Source organism: Capra hircus, chromosome 4, assembly GCF_001704415.2.
Source record: "Capra hircus breed San Clemente chromosome 4, ASM170441v1, whole genome shotgun sequence".
In the NCBI taxonomy this organism is placed as follows: domain Eukaryota; kingdom Metazoa; phylum Chordata; class Mammalia; order Artiodactyla; family Bovidae; genus Capra; species Capra hircus.
In genome coordinates this window covers 14,181,436-14,198,450 of record NC_030811.1, presented here as the reverse complement: position 1 = coordinate 14,198,450, position 17,015 = coordinate 14,181,436, and the positions used below count along the sequence as shown (strand labels likewise).

The 17,015-nt window shown below is 42.9% G+C and overlaps 1 protein-coding gene across 1 annotated transcript; it reads left to right on the top strand.

Annotated features, from left to right (window-relative positions):
- Positions 15,631-16,569, top strand: LOC102183208 (olfactory receptor 6V1). Its single transcript, XM_005679620.2, has one exon. It carries the CDS (start codon positions 15,631-15,633, stop codon positions 16,567-16,569), a length of 939 nt encoding a protein of 312 aa, XP_005679677.2.

Sequence of the window (17,015 nt, the reverse complement as noted above, 5' to 3'; positions counted from 1 at the left end):
AGTGTGAAGAGAAGTGGAGCTTAGGAAGTATTAGTATGAACAAAGTTAATGGAGGTTATGGAATTCCGGCTGAGCTATTTAAAGTCCTAAAAGATAATGCCATTATAGCGCTGCCCTCAATATGTGAGCAAATTTGGAAAAGTCAGCAGTGGCCACAGGACTGGAGAGTCAGTTTTCCTTACAATCCCAAAGATGGGCAATTTCAAAGAATGTTCAAGCTACTGTACAATTGCACTCATTTCACATGCTAGCAAAGTTATGCTGAAAATCCTTCAAGCTAGGGTTCAGAAATATGTAAACTGAGAAGTCCCAGATGCAAAAGCTCAGTTTAGAAAAGGCAGAGGAACCAGAGATCAAGTTGCCAACACTCACTGGATCATGGGTAGAGCAAGGAAATCCCAGAATAAACATCTACTTCTGCTTCATTGGCTATGATAAAGCCTTTGACTGTGTAGATCACAACAAACTGTTGAAAATTCTTAAGGAGATGAACTACCAGGCCATGTGACCTGTCTCTTGAGAAACCTGTGTGCAAAGTCAAGAAGCAACAGTTAGAACCAGACACGGAACAACTGACTGGTTCAAAACTGGGAAAGGAATATGACAAAACTGTATATTGTCACCTTGTTTATTTAACTTATATGCAGAGGGCTGTGCATGCATGCTAATTTGCTTCAGTCCTGTCTGACTCTTTGTAACCCTATGGACTGTAGCCCACCAGGCTCTTCTGTCCATGGGATTCTGCAGGCAAGAATACTACAGTAGGTTGCCATGCCATCCTCCAGGGGATTTTCCAACCCAGGGATTGAATCTGTGTCTTCTGAAGCTCCTGCATTGCAGGTAGATTCTTTACCACTGAGCCCCAGAGTAGCCCATATGCAGAGTACATCATGTGAAATGCAGGGCTAGATGAATCACAGGCTGGAATCAAGATTTCCAGAAGAAATATCAACAACCTCAGTTGTGCGAATGATACCACTCTAATGGCAGAGCATGAAGAGGCTGTAAAAAGCCTCTTGATGAGGGTGAAAGTGGAGAGTGAAAAAGCCGGCTTGATAGACAGCATTCAAAAAACTAAGATAATGGCATACAGTCCCATCACTTCATGGCAAATAGAAGGGGAAAAAGCAGAAGCAATGACAGGTTTTCTTTTCTTGGGCTCCAAAATCACTGCAGATGGTGACTGCAACCATGAAATTAAAAGATGCTTGCCCTTTGGAGGAAAGCTATGACAAACCTAGACAGTGTTAGAAAGCAGAGACATCACTTTGCCATCTAGTCACATCTGTCTGTTCAAAGCTATAGTTTTTCCAGTAGTCATGCATGAATATGATATTTGGACCATAAGGAAGGCTGAGCACTGAAGAACTGATGCTTTTGAACTGTGGTGCTGGAGGAGACTCTTGAGAATTCTTTGGACCACAAGGAGACCAACAAGTCGATTCTACAGGAAATCTATGCTTAATATTCATTGAAAGGACTCATGCTGAAGCTCCAATACTTTGGCCACCTGATCTGAAGAACTAACTTGGTGGAAGAACCCTGATGCCCTGGAAGACTAAAGGCAAAAGGAAAAGGTGCTGCTGAGGATGAGATGGCTGTATGGCATCACTGAGTCAATGAACATGAATTTGAGCAAACTCCAGGAGATAGTGGAGAACAGGGGTGCCTGGGATGCTGCAGCCCATGGGGTCACTGAGAGTCAAACATGACTGAGTGACTGAACAACAACACTAGTAAACTAGTGTACAGTGAATATACTATGACATATTTTCAAATTGAGATTTTCTTCAGCTTTGTTGAATTTTTTGATAAGCCCATAGAAGGAATTCTCCATCCCTCATGCAATGCTTTTTAAATTTAGTATTTTCATTTGATTCTCTCATATTTTTATCTTTTTACTGAAATTCCTCTCTTGCCTATTCCTGTTACCCACTTTTCAATTACATCTTTAACATGTGAAGCATAGTTATATTACTTTGGCATCAGGTGAATATTTTCTAATATGATATTATAAATTTTTAATTAATTTTTTTCAATTTTTATGTCATATTGTGTGGTAAGTCCTCTGGGCCTTAATATTTACATCTTAACTTATAACTGAGTTCAGATTTATACTCACAATGCTGGTTAAATATAGAAACATTACTTCTATATAGCTCTGTTCTCATCCCCCTCTTCTGTGCTATTATTATATTAATAAATATTATGTCACTATAGTTATAAACTTCATGTATATTGTTATAGTTATTACTTTATATATTTTTTAAAGAAGCTGGGTGAAAAGGAGTAAGGGTACATTTTTAACATTTGTTATGTGAACCTTGTTTACCCTTTCTGGTTCTCTTCATTTGTGCCTCAGACTTCAGTTGACATTTGGTGTCATTTGCTTATTCTGAAACAGCTTTTCTTCTATTCACTTCCTTTGAGCCATCAGTGGCAAATATATTACATTTATATATGTTATCCATTTAGTATACATTTATACAGTTTCTGTTTTTATAGTAATTTTTTAATCAGCAAGTTGAAGTTCAGGGGGAAAATATACATTCATACTGACTTTTATATTACAATTACCAAATTAGGTTTATGTGCTTTTTCTACATTGCATAGATGCTAATTACCATCTTGGGTCATTTGCTTTTAGTCAAAAGAATTTCCTTTAGTATTTTTTGTAAGGAAATGCAGTGAGTAATGCTAGCAAAAAATGTTTTTGTCTTAGTTGATCTCTTTTGCCTTCACTTTTGAGAAACTGTTTTGCTGGCTATAAGAACCATGACTGACCATATTTTTTTCTTTCAGCACCTTAAATACGTGATCCCATAGCAATCTAGTCTTATTTGTTCTGATGAGAAGTCAGTATTAATCTTAACTGGACATCTTACACATACAATGTGGTTTTGCTCTTGCTGCTTTGAAGATTTTTGTCTTTTGCCTCTTTTCTCTTGAAAATTTTACTGTTATGTGCTTGTGTATGGGTCTTTTTGGATTTATCCTTCTTGGATTTATAAAATAATGATTTTCATCAACTTTGGAAGCTTTCAACTATTATTTCCACAAGTAATTATTTATCTCCTTTGTAGTTCTATTCTGGTGCTATCATTCACGTGTGAGGTGCACTTAATGGAGTCCCATCTTTCTCTGAGGCTTTGTTCCATTTTCATTTCTTTTAAAATTACTATGAAATGAAAATGGAGAGATCACAACAGACAACACAGAAATACAAAGGATCATAAGAGACTACTATCAGCAATTATATGCCAATAAAATGGACAACGTGGAAGAAATGGACAGATTCTTAGAAAAGTACAACTTTCCAAAACTGAACCAGGAAGAAATAGAAAAGCTTAACAGACCCATCACAAGCACAGAAATTGAAACTGTAATCAGAAATCTTCCAGCAAACAAAAGCCCAGGTCCAGACAACTTCACAGCTGAATTCTACCAAAAATTTAGAGAAGAGCTAACACCTATCCTACTCAAACTCTTCCAGAAAATTGCAGAGGAGGGTAAACTTCCAAACTCATTCTATGAGGCCTCCATCACCCTAATACCAAAACCTGACAAAGATGCCACAAAAAAAGAAAACTACAGGACAATATCACTGATGAAAACAGATGCAAATATCCTTAACAAAATTCTAGCAATCAGAATCAACAACACATTAAAAAGATCATACAAAATGACAGAGTGGGCTTTATCCCAGGGATGCAAGGATTCTTTAATATCCACAAATCAATCAATGTAATATACCGTGTTAACAAATTGAAAAATAAAAGCCATATGATTATCTCAATAGATGCAGAGAAAGCCTTTGACAAAATTCAACATCCATTTATGATAAAAACTCTCCAGAAAGCAGGAATAGAAGGAACATACCTCAACATAATAAAAGCTATATATGACAAACCCACAGCAACCATTATCCTCAATGGTGAAAAATTGAAAGCATTTCCCCTAAAGTCAGGAACAAGACAAGGGTGCACAGTTTCACTGCTACTATTCAACATAGTTCTGGAAGTTTTGGCCACAGCAATCACAGCAGAAAAGAAATGAATCCAAATTGGAAAGGAAGAAGTAAAACTCTCACTGTTTGAAAATGACATGATCCTCTACATAGAAAACCCTAAAGACACCACGAGAAAATTACTAGAGCTAATCAATGAATATAGTAAAGTTGCAGGATATAAAATCAACACACAGAAATCCCTTGCATTCCTATACACTAATAATGAGAAAATAGAGAAATTAAGGAAACAATTCCATTCACCATTGCAATGAAAAGAATAAAATACTTAGGAATATATCTACCTAAAGAAACTAAAGACCTATACATGCTGCTGCTGCTAAGTCCCTTCAGTCGTGTCCGACTCTGTGTGACCCCAGAGACGGCAGCCCACCAGGCTCCCCCGTCCCTGGGATTCTCCAGTCAAGAACATTGGATTGGGTTGCCATTTCCTTCTCCGATGCATGAAAGTGAAAGAGAAGTTGCTCAGTCGTGTCCGACTCTTTGCGACCCCATGGACTGCAGCCTACCAGCTCCTGCGTCCATGGGATTTGCTAGGCAAGAGTACCTAATATAGAAAACTATAAAACACTGGTAAAAGAAATCAAAGAGGACACTAATAGATGGAGAAATATATCATGTTCTTGGATCAGAAGAATCAATATAGTGAAAATGAGTATACTACCCAAAGCAATCTAAAGATTTAATGCAATCCCTATCAAGCTACCAGCGGTATTTTTCACAGAGCTAGAACAAATAATGTCACAATTTGTACGGAAATGCAAAAAACCTCGAATAGCCAGCCAAGGCAACCATGAGAAAGAAGAATGGAACTGGAGGAATCAACCTGCCTGACTTTAGGCTCTACTACAAAGCCATAGTCATCAAGACAGTATGGTACTGGCACAAAGACAGAAATATAGATCAGTGGAACAAAATAGAAAGCCCAGAGATAAATCCACGCACCTATGGACACCTTGTCTTTGACAAAGGAGGCAAGAATAAACAATGGAGAAAAGACAACCTCTTTAACAAGTGGTGCTGGGAAAACTGGTCAACCACTTGTAAAAGAATGAAACTAGAACACTTTCTAACACCACACACAAAAATAAACTCAAAATGGATTAAAGATATAAATGTAAGACCAGAAACTATAAAACTGCTAGAGGAGAACATAGGCAAAATACTCTCCAACGTAAATCACAGCAGGATCCTCTATGACCCACCTTCCAGAATATTAGAAATCAAAGCAAAAATAAACAAATGGGATCTAATTAAAATTAAAAGCTTCTGCACAACAAAGGAAACTCTAAGCAAGGTGAAAAGACAGCCTTCAGAGTGGGAGAAAATAATAGCAAATGAAGCAACTGACAAACAACTTATCTCAAAAATATACAAGCAACTCCTGCAGCTCAATTGCAGAAAAATAAATGACCCAATTAAAAAATGAGCCAAAGAACTAAATAGACATTTCTCCAAAGAAGACATGCAAATGGCTAACAAACACATGAAAAGATAGTCAACATCATTTATTTGCAGAAATGCAAATCAAAACCACAGTGAGGTACCATTTCACGCCAGTCAGAATGGCTGCTATCCAAAAGTCTACAAGCAATAAATGCTGGAGAGAGTGTGGAGAAAAGGGAACCCTCTTACACTGTTGGTGGGAATGCAAACTAGTACAGCCACTATGAAGAACAGTGTGGAGATTCCTTAAAAAACTGGAAATAGAACTGCCTTATGAACTAGCAATCCCACTGCTGGGCATACACACCGAGGAAACCAGAATTGAAAGAGACACATGTACCCCAATGTTCATCGCAGCACTGTTTATAATAGTCAGGACATGGAAGCAACCTAGATGTCCATCAGCAGACGAATGGATAAGAAAGCTGTGGTACATATACACAATGGAGTATTACTCAGCCATTAAAAAGAATACATTTGAATCAGTTCTGATGAGGTGGATGAAACTGGAGCTGATTATACAGAGTGAAGTAAGCCAGAAAGAAAAACATCAATACAGTAGACGAACGCATATATATGGAATTTAGAAAGATAGTAACGATAAACCTGTATGTGAGACCACAAAAGAGACATAGAAGTATAGAACAGTCTTTTGTACTCTGTGGGAGAGGGAGGAGGGGGATGATTTTGGAGAATGGCATTGAAACAGGTATAATATCATATAAGAAATGAATTGCCAGTCCAGGTTCGATGCAGGATACAGGATGCTTGGTGCTGGTGCACTGGGATGACCCAGAGAGATGGTACAGAGAGGGAGGTGGGAAGGGGGTTCAGGATGGGGAACACGTGTACACCCGTGGTGGATTCATGTTGATGTATGGCAAAACCAATAAAATATTGTAAAGAAAAAAAAATTACTATGAAAAGAATAGGCTTTTCTAAAGAAAGTACATGTCCCTGCATATTGAAAACTGTTAAATTTAACTACATAAGAGTGAAATTTTAGGTGTAAGAAATATGTAAAAGGCATGAAACAAAATTTTATTTTATATGAACATAAGTTTCACTTATAAGCTGAGTTCACTGAAGGGAAAGTGAAGTGAAGTTGCTCAGTCGTGTCCGAATCTTTGCGACCCCATGCACTGTAGCCTACCAGGCTCCTCTGTCCATGGGATTTTCCAGGCAATAGAACTGGAGTGGATTGTCATTTCCTTCTCCAGTGGATCTTCCTGATCCAGGGATCGAACCTGGGTCTCCCGCATTGCAGACAGACCCTTTACCGTCTGAGCCACTAGTTCACTAAAGACAAATTTAAATTGTTTTAAAAACACTGAAAATAGTTCAGCATGTTTCAAATTGAAGACTGGAAATTTAACAGTACTGTTATTAAAATAACAGTTATTTTTCAGGCAATGTGCTAAAAATGTATCAGTGAAGATAGTAAACATGGTCTCTTCAATGATAGAGTATATTCAGTTCAGTTCAGTTCAGTCGCTCAGTCGTGTCCAACTCTGTGACCCCATGGACTTCAGCACGCCAGGCTTCCCTGTCCATCGCTAACACTCGGAGCTTGCTCAGACTCATGTCCATTGAGTTGGCGATGCCATCCAACCATCTCATGCTCTGTCCTCCCCTTCTCCTCCACCTTCAATCTTTCCCAGCATCAGGGTCTTTTCCAGTGAGTCAGTTCTTCGCATCAGGTGGCCAAAGCATTGTGTTACATAATAAATAAATAAACACACACACTCTTAGACAAATACATGCATCTATTATTGTAGAGAATCATTTGAGAAACAAACTATTAGTTTGCCTTAGGTCTGAATAGGCTCTTGGAACACTCCCTGTACTGGTGTGAGGGAGGAGATATTTGGCAGAGAGGAAGCTGAGCAGTGTAGCAACAAAGGCTTCAATCCCCCAGGGAGTTCTTGACTTAGGACAGCTCTTTAAATGTGTCCTGAATTGTGTCCCTACCTGAAACACAGGGGCTGGGCATTTGCACTCCTGTGTCAGCAGCCACTGTTTCCAGCTTCCTTAGTTTTACAGTTTTAGTTGCTCAGTCTAAGTCTGTTTCAGGCACTCAGTTGTGTCTGACTCTTTTGCAACCCTATGGACCCTGGCCCACCAGGCTCCTCTCTTCATGGGATTTTCCCAGAAAGAATACTGGAGTGGGTTGCCCTGACCCAGGGACTGAACCCATTTCCTTGCATCTCCTGCATTGCAGATGGATTCTTTTACTGTTGAGTCACTGGGGATGGCAAATTAAGGGCAATTACTGGTGACAGTCTTGGCTTTGGGCTGAGAGAATGAGTGTCTTAGTCCTGAAGCAGATCTGGACAATGATCACAGCCATCTACTACAAGGGTATTTGGAGAGGACTTGGCAGGGAGCCTGAACATGACTTTGGGGTATGGAAGTATCTACAAGAGGGTGATAATTAAGTGGTATTTGACTCTAACTTGGCACAGCTGGATAAGAGATGGGATACACATTCTAAGAAGTGGAGTAGCATGTAACATTGCCCTTGAAGAACTGAAAGAATATCAACATTTCCAGAAGCATAGGATGAAGGCTGAGTATCACCAGATGACATTATAAAAAAGCATTTCTAGGAATCTTGCAGGGCTTTATAAGACTTGGGGTTTTGACCATAAGAAACAGAGAAGCTTTTAATCAGAGAAGAGACCCGATCTAGTCTGTGTTTTAAAACAACTCTCAGACTGCAGAAGAAGAGAAAGAAAGAGGGAAGCAAGGGTGGAATGAAAGTCATTTGTGGCAGTTAAGGAAGGATCATTTTCTCTATTCTTTCTTTAGTGGATAAGGTTCTTGCCCTTGAGTAATAATTGGATCTGTTCTACTAACCAGTCCATCCTAAAGGAAATCAGTCCTGAATATTCATTGGAAAGACTGATGCTGAAACTGAAACTCCAATACTTTGGCCACCTGATGTGAAGAACTGTCTCATTTGAAAAGACCCTGGTGCTGGGAAAGATTGAAGGCAGGAGGAGAAGGGGACGACAGAGCATGAGATGGTAAGATGGCATCACCGACTCAATGGACCTGAGTTTAAGTAAACTCTGGCAGTTGGCAATGGACAGGGAAGCCTGGGATGCTGCAGTCCATAGGGTCGCAAAAGTCAGACACAACTGAGCAACTGAACTGAAATGACCTTTGTTCAGACTAATACTTCCTAAGTTCCACTTCACTTCACACTCCAGGATGCCTGGCTGTAGATGAGTGACCACACCATTATGGTTATCTAAGTCATTAAGACCTTTTTTGTACAGTTCTGTGTATTCTTGCCACCTCTTCTTAATCTCTTCTGCTTCTGTTAGGTCCTTACCATCTGTCACCTTTATTGTGCTCATTCTTACATGAAATGTATCCTTGATAGCTTCAATTTTCTTGAAGAGGTCGCTAGTCTTTTCCATTCTATTTTTTCCTTTATTATTATTATTATTGCATTGTTCATTTAAGGAGACCCTCTTGTCTCTCCTTGCATTCTGTGGAATTCTGCATTCAGTTGAATATATCTTTCCCTTTCTTTATTGCTTTCACTTCTCTTCTTTCTTCAGCTATGGCTAAGGCCTCCTCAGACAACCACTTTGCCTTCTTACATTTCTTATTCTTTGGGATGGTTTTGAAGGGGTTTGATTTAGGTCATACCTGAACGGTCTACTGGTTTTCCCTACCTTATTCATTTTAAGGCTGAATTTTGCACTAAGGAGCTCATGTTCTGAGACACAGTCAGCTCCAGGTTTTGTTTTTGCTGACTGTTTAGAGCTTCTCCATCTCCCCTGCAAAGAACATAATCTGATTTTAGTATTGACAGTCAGATGATGTCCATGAGTAGACTCTGTATTTATCTTGACCACAGTGTTTTATATTCTCATAAGAAATGTATCAAAGTCTATTCTCCAGAATTCACATCAGAACAGTATTCCCAGAGGTTTCCTCTTTTCCAACCTGATGAATATGTTACAGTTGATGACGGAGTAATCATCTGGAAGTTGATGGTTCACGTATTGCTGAACCCTGGCTTGGAGAATTTTAAGCATCACTTTAAAGTGTGTGAGATGAGTGCAATTGTGCAGTAGTTTCAGCATTCTTTGGCATTGCCTTTCTTTGGAATTGGAATGAAAACTGACCTTTTCCAGTCCTGTGGCCACTGCTGAGTATTCCAAATTTGCTGGCATATTGAGTACAGCACTTTCACAGCATCATCTTCCAGGATTCGAAATAGCTCAACTGGAATTCTATCACCTCCACTAGCTTTGTTCGTAGTGATGCTTCCTAAGGCCCACTTGACTTTACATTCCAGGATGTCTGGCTCTAGGTGAGTGATCACACCATTGTGATTATCTTGACCATGAAGATCTTTTTTGTACAGTTCTTCTGCGTATTCTTGCGACCTCTTCTTCATGTCTTCTGCTTCGTTAGGTCCCTACAATTTCTGTCCTTTATCGAGCCCATCTTTGCATGAAATGTTCCCTTGGTGTCTCTAATTTTCTTGAAGAGATCTCTAGTCTTTCCCATTTTATTGTTTTCCTCTATTTCTTTGCATTGATCACTGAGGAAGGCTTTCTTATCTCTCCTTGCTTTTCTTTGCAACTCTGCATTCAGATGCTTATATCTTTCCTTTTTTCCTTTGATTTTGCCTTCTCTTCTTTTCACAGCTATTTGTAAGGCCTCCTGAGACAGCCATTTTGCTTTTTTGCATTTCTTTTCCATAAGGATGGTCTTGATTCTTGTCTCCTGTACAATGTCATGAACCTCCGTCCATAGTTCATCAGGCACTCTGTGTATCAGATCTAGTCCCTTAAATCTATTTCTCATTGCCACTGTATAGTCATAAGGGATTTGACGTAGGTCATACCTGAATGGTCTGGTGGTTTTCCCCACTTCTTCAATTTCAGTCTGAATTTGGCAATAAGGAGTTCATGATCTGAGCCATAGTCAGCTCCCAGTCTTGTTTTTGCTGACTGTATATAACTTCTCTATCCTTGGCTGCAAAGAATATAATCAATCTGATTTCGGTGTCAACCATGTAATTTCTCTATCCTTGGCTGCAAAGAATATAATCAATCTGATTTCGGTGTCAACCATCTGGTGATGTCCATATGTAGAGTCTTCTCTTGTGTTGTAGGAAGAGGGTATTTGCTATGACCAGTGCGTTCTCTTGGCAGAACTCTTATTAGCCTTTGCCCTGCTTCTTTCTGTACTCCAAGGCCAAATTTGCCTGTTACTCCAGGTGTTTCTTGACTTCCTACTTTTGCATTCCAGTCCCCTATAATGAAAAGGACATCTTTTCTGGGTGTTAGTTCTAGAAGATCTTGTAGGTCTTCATAGAACTGTTCAACTTCAGCTTATTCAGCATTGGGTCAGGGCATAGACTTGGATTACCATGATATTGAATGGTTTGCCTTGGAAACAAACAGAGATCATTCTGTCATTTTTGAGATTGCACTATGCAAATGCCAGACTCCAAAACTAGATCTACATTCAACACCCACCCCCAAACACACACACACCCATCTCTTATTTGTGCTTCTGGAGACCTAGGACGGACCTCCATGCCTCTGGGTGTTAGTTTGAGCACATCCACTGTATTATACAAACCCCTAGGGGCTTCTTGCTTTCCTTGTCATTGCTACAAAGAGAAGCTGCTGGAACCTAGTTTCCCATACAGTCCAGTTCAGTTCTGAAACTCAGCAGGCCTTCTAAGATTAGAACAGGGTAGACAGAACCAGGTACACTCATCCTCTGAAACAAGGGACAGCAAGTGAGCTGCTCATGTGGTTTCCCCCGTAGAACTCATTCTCTGTTTCCAGCCCTACATCAACCACACTGCTGCCCTATGTTATTGGATAGAAACAATGAGCATTAAATCATGGACTCAACATAAGTCTTGGACACATTTTAGCTGTATGGGTCACTTGTCCCATCCTTAAGGGTCTCATATCTCCATGTCAGACTCTGGGTACCACAGATAGGAGTTCCATTAGTGGACGTTCTAAGAATCTCTCACTGCACTTAGGAACTAAGACTCATCACAAGGTCCAGGGATGGAACGAACAAGGAACAGTGCAAGAAAAGGACTGGGTTTAGATTCAGTCATAGCAGCTGTCAGAAGCTGGAAAAATCAAGGAGCATCCAGAGAGAGGCACAGTTCCAGAAACCTTCTGATTTTAGCCTCCTTAGGCCTGTAAGAGGACTTCCCTGGTGACTCAATGGTAAAGAATCTATCTGCCAATGCAGGAGGCTCAGATTTGATCCCTGGGTCAGGAAGATCCCCTGGGGGAGGAAATGACAACCCACTCCAGTGTTCTTACTGGGAAATCCCATGGACAGAGAAGCCTGGTGGGCTACAGTCCATGAGGTCACAAGAGTTGGACTTGACATCAAATAAGCAGCAACAACAAAGACCTGTATGATAAGAAATGTAGACATATAGAGTTTTTAAGATAATAAATTTGTAGTGTTTAAGCCACCAAATGTCTAGCAGTTTGCTACAGAAGCAACAGAAACTACAGCCCTGAGGCCTACACAAGCCCAGGAGTGCACCTGCCTGTCAATTCTCAAGCTCTGCTTTGACTGGCCATCCTGTCTGTCCTTCTGAGCTCCCACCAGCAACGCATTACTTTCTTCTATCATCCCCCCATTTCTGTCCAGAATCATCTAAAAAATTTTTATTATCAATGGCTCTGTCTTAAAAATTCAGTTCTGGATTCAGATCCTCCAGAAAGGTCACCTGGGAAACTCCTTTCAGGCCTTGTGTTTCTTTAACTCAGAATCACTGCCTTCTTTAACTCAGAACCACTGGGCACTGTCCTGGTTGGAAAGCTTTTGCTTGCTGTCTCTTTGTCATCATGTCTGTCTGGGTGGGCTCGGCAGGGGGCGGCTAAGCTGGTTGGTGCACATAAAGCCTGAACTTCTCCAAGATGAAGGACTGTGACTCAGAGTTTATAGGGAGCTGGATCCACTCCCACCTTGCCTTCGCTAACCCCCCAGGTGTGCATTTTCCCAAAGGACTCAGACCAGCCCTTTTCAGTCTGGTCAGCTCCCAAGATGTGTCTGTCAGGGGTTCTGCCTTTGAGGGGAGGATTTCTCCTCTTAAGCTTACACCTCTAATTCCCCGCCTCCCTCGATGACATTTTGGAAAATTCAGACAAGAGGGTGCTGCAATCCAGGGTCTCCATTCCCTGTCTCCCTAGTCTCTGAACCTTGGATCTGGGGGATGAAAATTCTCTAAATGGCAACTCTGGATCTAACCCTAGCCAGGCATCCAGTCTGCCACAATTTTAGTCCAGCTGGGGAAGTTCCTCTGCACTTTTTCCACAATCTCATTTTTCCCCACAGTCCTGGGAGGAAGGCAAGGGCCAGGAACCAATCCTAAGCTATTGTCTTCTTAGAGGTATCTTGGTCTCTCTCCCTTTCCTTATTCAGAGCTCTTTCTCAGATGTTACTTCCTCCAAGCAGCAAGCCTCTCATTAATCTGAGGAGTAACACCAGTGTCTCTTCATTCCCAGAGGGCTCCTTGCTTTCCTGTTATCCCCATAGAAAACACTTTGCTGGAGTCTGAGTTCTCATCCTGTCTGTCCTTCTGAGCTCAGCTGTAAACCATATCAAGAAGCCAGGGGCAAGAGAGAGCACCAAGAACACTCATCCTTGGGGAAGAAGATATAGTGTTTTCCTCTGGTCTCAAGAAAGCCTTCTTTTCTGCCTTCAGGCCCCACATCAGTGCTGCTGCACTGGGCTCTATGGTGACACAGGGTAAGCCTTTAACTAGGAAATTCACATAAGGGTCAGAGATATTATAGCTTGTGGAGCCACTCACCCTGCAGGGCACCCTCATTCCAGCTATGCACAAGCCCCTGTCCACCCCTGCCAGCTGCAACCCACTAACCCAGGGTGTTGGACTGCAGATCACACCTCAATCATGTCACAGACTGGACCCAATAGGCAGGAATCTCTAGACACAGATTTCTTCACAGGAGCAGCTCAAAAAGAAGACGTAGTGCTTGGAGGCTAAAGTGAGTGACTTGGGTTTGCTTGGGGGTCAGGCTTGCAGAGAGCACAGACATAGGACTGGGTTTGAATTGATCAGAGCTGGGTATAGATTTTAGCCCTACCATTAAGTTTTGCTGGGCTTCCTCAATGGCTCAGCAGTAAAGAATCTGCCGGCAAGGCAGGAGACACAGGAGAAGCAAGTTCCATCTCTGGGAAGATACCCTGGAAGAGGACATGGCAGCCCATTCCAGATTCTTGCCTGGAGAATCCCAGGGGCAGAGGAGCCTGGTGGGTTACAGTAGTCCATGGGGTTACAAAGAGTTGGACACAACTGAGCACACACTCACACACAAGGTTTGCCAGTGGCTACAAGGCTGACGGAGGGACAGCCCCTCTTCTTTAAATTGGAATGCCATGGCTGGTGGTCAGGACACAGCTTCAGATGCAGCTTTTATGGAGCCAGAGAGAAGGCCAGAGTTATGCCTACACACATCTTGAATCTTTCCACTTCTGATCATTTGTACTGCAAAATTTATTTTCCTTGAAAACTGAAGATTAAAAAAAAATCCTTTTAGTGAACTAAAATTCTAAAGGACAACATAAAGCTTGGAAATTTCACACACCCCCACTACACACACCTTCACACACATATTGACTAAAGAATCATAGGTCCAAGAAAATTTAAGCTCATTGGCGTCATATGATGACAATGATTACAATGACAACGACTGATTTCTGAGTCCCTGGTCCATGCCCATCACTGTAACTAAGCAATTGATTTATTTAATCTCTGTCTTAGCTCACGAAGCTAGTACTATTATTATCTTCATTTTATATCTGAGTAAGCTAAGCACCGAAGAATTGATGCTTTTGAACTGTGGTGTTGAAGACTCTTGAGAGTCCCTTGGCCTGCAAGGAGATCCAACCAGCCCATCCTAAAGGAAATCAGTCCTGAATATTCATTGGAAGGATTGATGCTGAAGCTGAAACTCCAATACTTTGGCCACCTGATGCAAAGAACGGACTCATTTGATAAGACCCTGATGCTGGGAAAGATTGAAGGCAGGAGGAGAAGGGGATGACAGAGGATGAGATGGTTGGATGGCATCACCGACTCAATGGACAAGGGTTTATGTGGACTCCGGGAGTTGGTGACGGACAGGGAGGCCTGGTGTGCTGCGGTTCATGGGGTCTCAAAGAGTCGTACATGACTGAGCGACTGAACTGCACTGCACTGAGGCTGAGGCTAAGAGAGGGAAGTAATAGAGAGCTGCAGGTTTATGTTCGACAAACATCAATCAGAATCCAACCTAGGTCCAGAGCTTATGCTCCAAACCACTAGGATTGAGTGGGCAGAGTCAGGATGTGGCAAGGGGTGGGTTGGGGAGGAGGGCCACTGCCTCATCACAGCAGTGCCTGCCACTGGCTAGAACGTGGATGCTCTTAGTCTCTGTCTAGCTTCAGGCTGGTCTCTGTGCCCGCCTGTGTTCCTCTGCTCCCCACCTTTGCATACATACACCAGGGGGTCCTCCCCAAAAGATGCTAATTTATTGGCTCAAAACTCTGACTTCCCATTCATTTCATGATTGTAACTGGAGAAATGTGAGTGACGGAGGGTCCTCACCAGGGAGACAGCCCAGAAAGACAGAAAGGGAGTTTTAAGAGGGCTCTCAGACCCTCTGGGTCACGGCACAGACCTCCAGCATCACCCGACACTCAGGGCATCTGGGTGACTGACACACACTCTCTCTTTCCGTGCCCCTCCTCTCCTTATCTCTGTCTGTTTCTCCCTCTCACCTAGGGGGTGTTTCTCTCCTGCTCCTCCATTTCTGTTTCATTCCATTCTTGCCTTCTCTCTGAACGTCTGTTGCTGTGTTGTCTTTCGTCATCTGCTCCTGTCTGTTTTCCTCTCTTCTTATCAGTAGACTTCCATGTTTTTCCTTCTATGATTCCCTGTTTCTCAATGATTCTCATATTCCCATTTATTTCTGTCTTTATCTCTCCTTCTCTTAACCCATGACCACCTACTAGCCTCTCTTTCCCTGCCTCTAGCCTTGTTTCACAGTCATTGGTTCTCTCTGCCTGTCTCTCTGTCTGTCTCTCCATCAATGTCTTGTTTCCTTTCCCCTCAAGCTCCCAGCCCTGGGAACATGGCAAATTTGAGCCATCCTTCTGAATTTATCCTCTTGGGCTTCTCCCCTCTTGGCGAACTGCAGATCCTGCTCTATGGGCCCTTCCTTGTGCTTTATCTTCTCGCCTTCATAGGAAACACAGTCATCATCGTCATGGTCTTTGTTGACACCCACCTCCACACGCCCATGTACTTCTTCCTCGGCAACTTTTCCCTGCTGGAGATCCTGGTGACCATGACTGCCGTGCCCAGGATGCTCTCTGACCTGCTGGCCTCCCACAGGGTCATCTCCACTGGCTGCATGGTCCAGTTCTACTTCTACTTCTCCCTGGGCTCCACCTCCTTCCTCATCCTGTCCGACATGGCCCTGGACCGCTTTGTGGCCATCTGCCACCCGCTGCGCTATGGCACTTTGATGAGCGGGGCTGTGTGTGCCCGGCTAGCAGGGGCTGCCTGGGCAACTCCTTTCCTGGCCATGGTGCCCACTGTCCTGTCCCGGGTTCATCTCAGTTATTGCCATGGCAACATCATTAACCACTTCTTCTGTGACAACGCACCTCTGCTGCAGCTGTCCTGCTCAGACACCAGGCTGCTGGAATCCTGGGACTTTGTGATGGCCTTGGCCTTCGTCCTCAGCTCCTTCCTGGTGACCCTCATCTCCTACGGCTACATCGTGAGCACCGTGCTACATATCCCCTCTGCCAGCGGCCGCCGGAAGGCCTTCTCCACGTGTGGCTCTCACCTCACCCTGGTCTTCATTGGCTACAGCAGCACCATCTTCCTCTATGTCCTGCCTGGCAAAGCACACTCTGTGGAGGTCAACAAGACTGTGGCCCTGGTGACGTCCATCCTCACCCCCTTCCTCAACCCCTTTATCCTCACCCTCCGCAACGAGACATTCAAGGCTGTGCTACGAGGCCAGATGCAGAGGCTGAAAGGCCTCCTCCAGGCATTGTGAGGGGCCTGAGGGACTCCGCCAGGCTCAGTCAACCAGGTCGCTCTGTGAGGAGGCAGGGCACCAGCCTGGGTGGGATGACCCCTGTTGAGTTTCTTTCGTATTTTCCCTCTGTGCCTGAGAGTGGTAACCACAGTGAGTCCTTGGTAGCACCCTGGCTGGCTTGACGGTCTCAAAGACCATGTGGAATTCCCCCCGTTATCCACTAGCAGTTACAAGAACTCAGAATGGAGCCTGGGGAACCGCAAGCGGGGCTGTTAATAAAGGGAAGTGCATAAGCTTGCCATTCAAAGAAGGGCAGACAGAAAGTTTTATCTGATTAAGAAATATTACCCAGCCCCAGTGTGTGGTGTGTGTGTGTGCGCGCACGCACAGATGCACGTGCCCCACTGCAAAGTGTGTGCACCATGAGTACTTCGTCTACATGGAACTAAGATAAAGAGCAACAC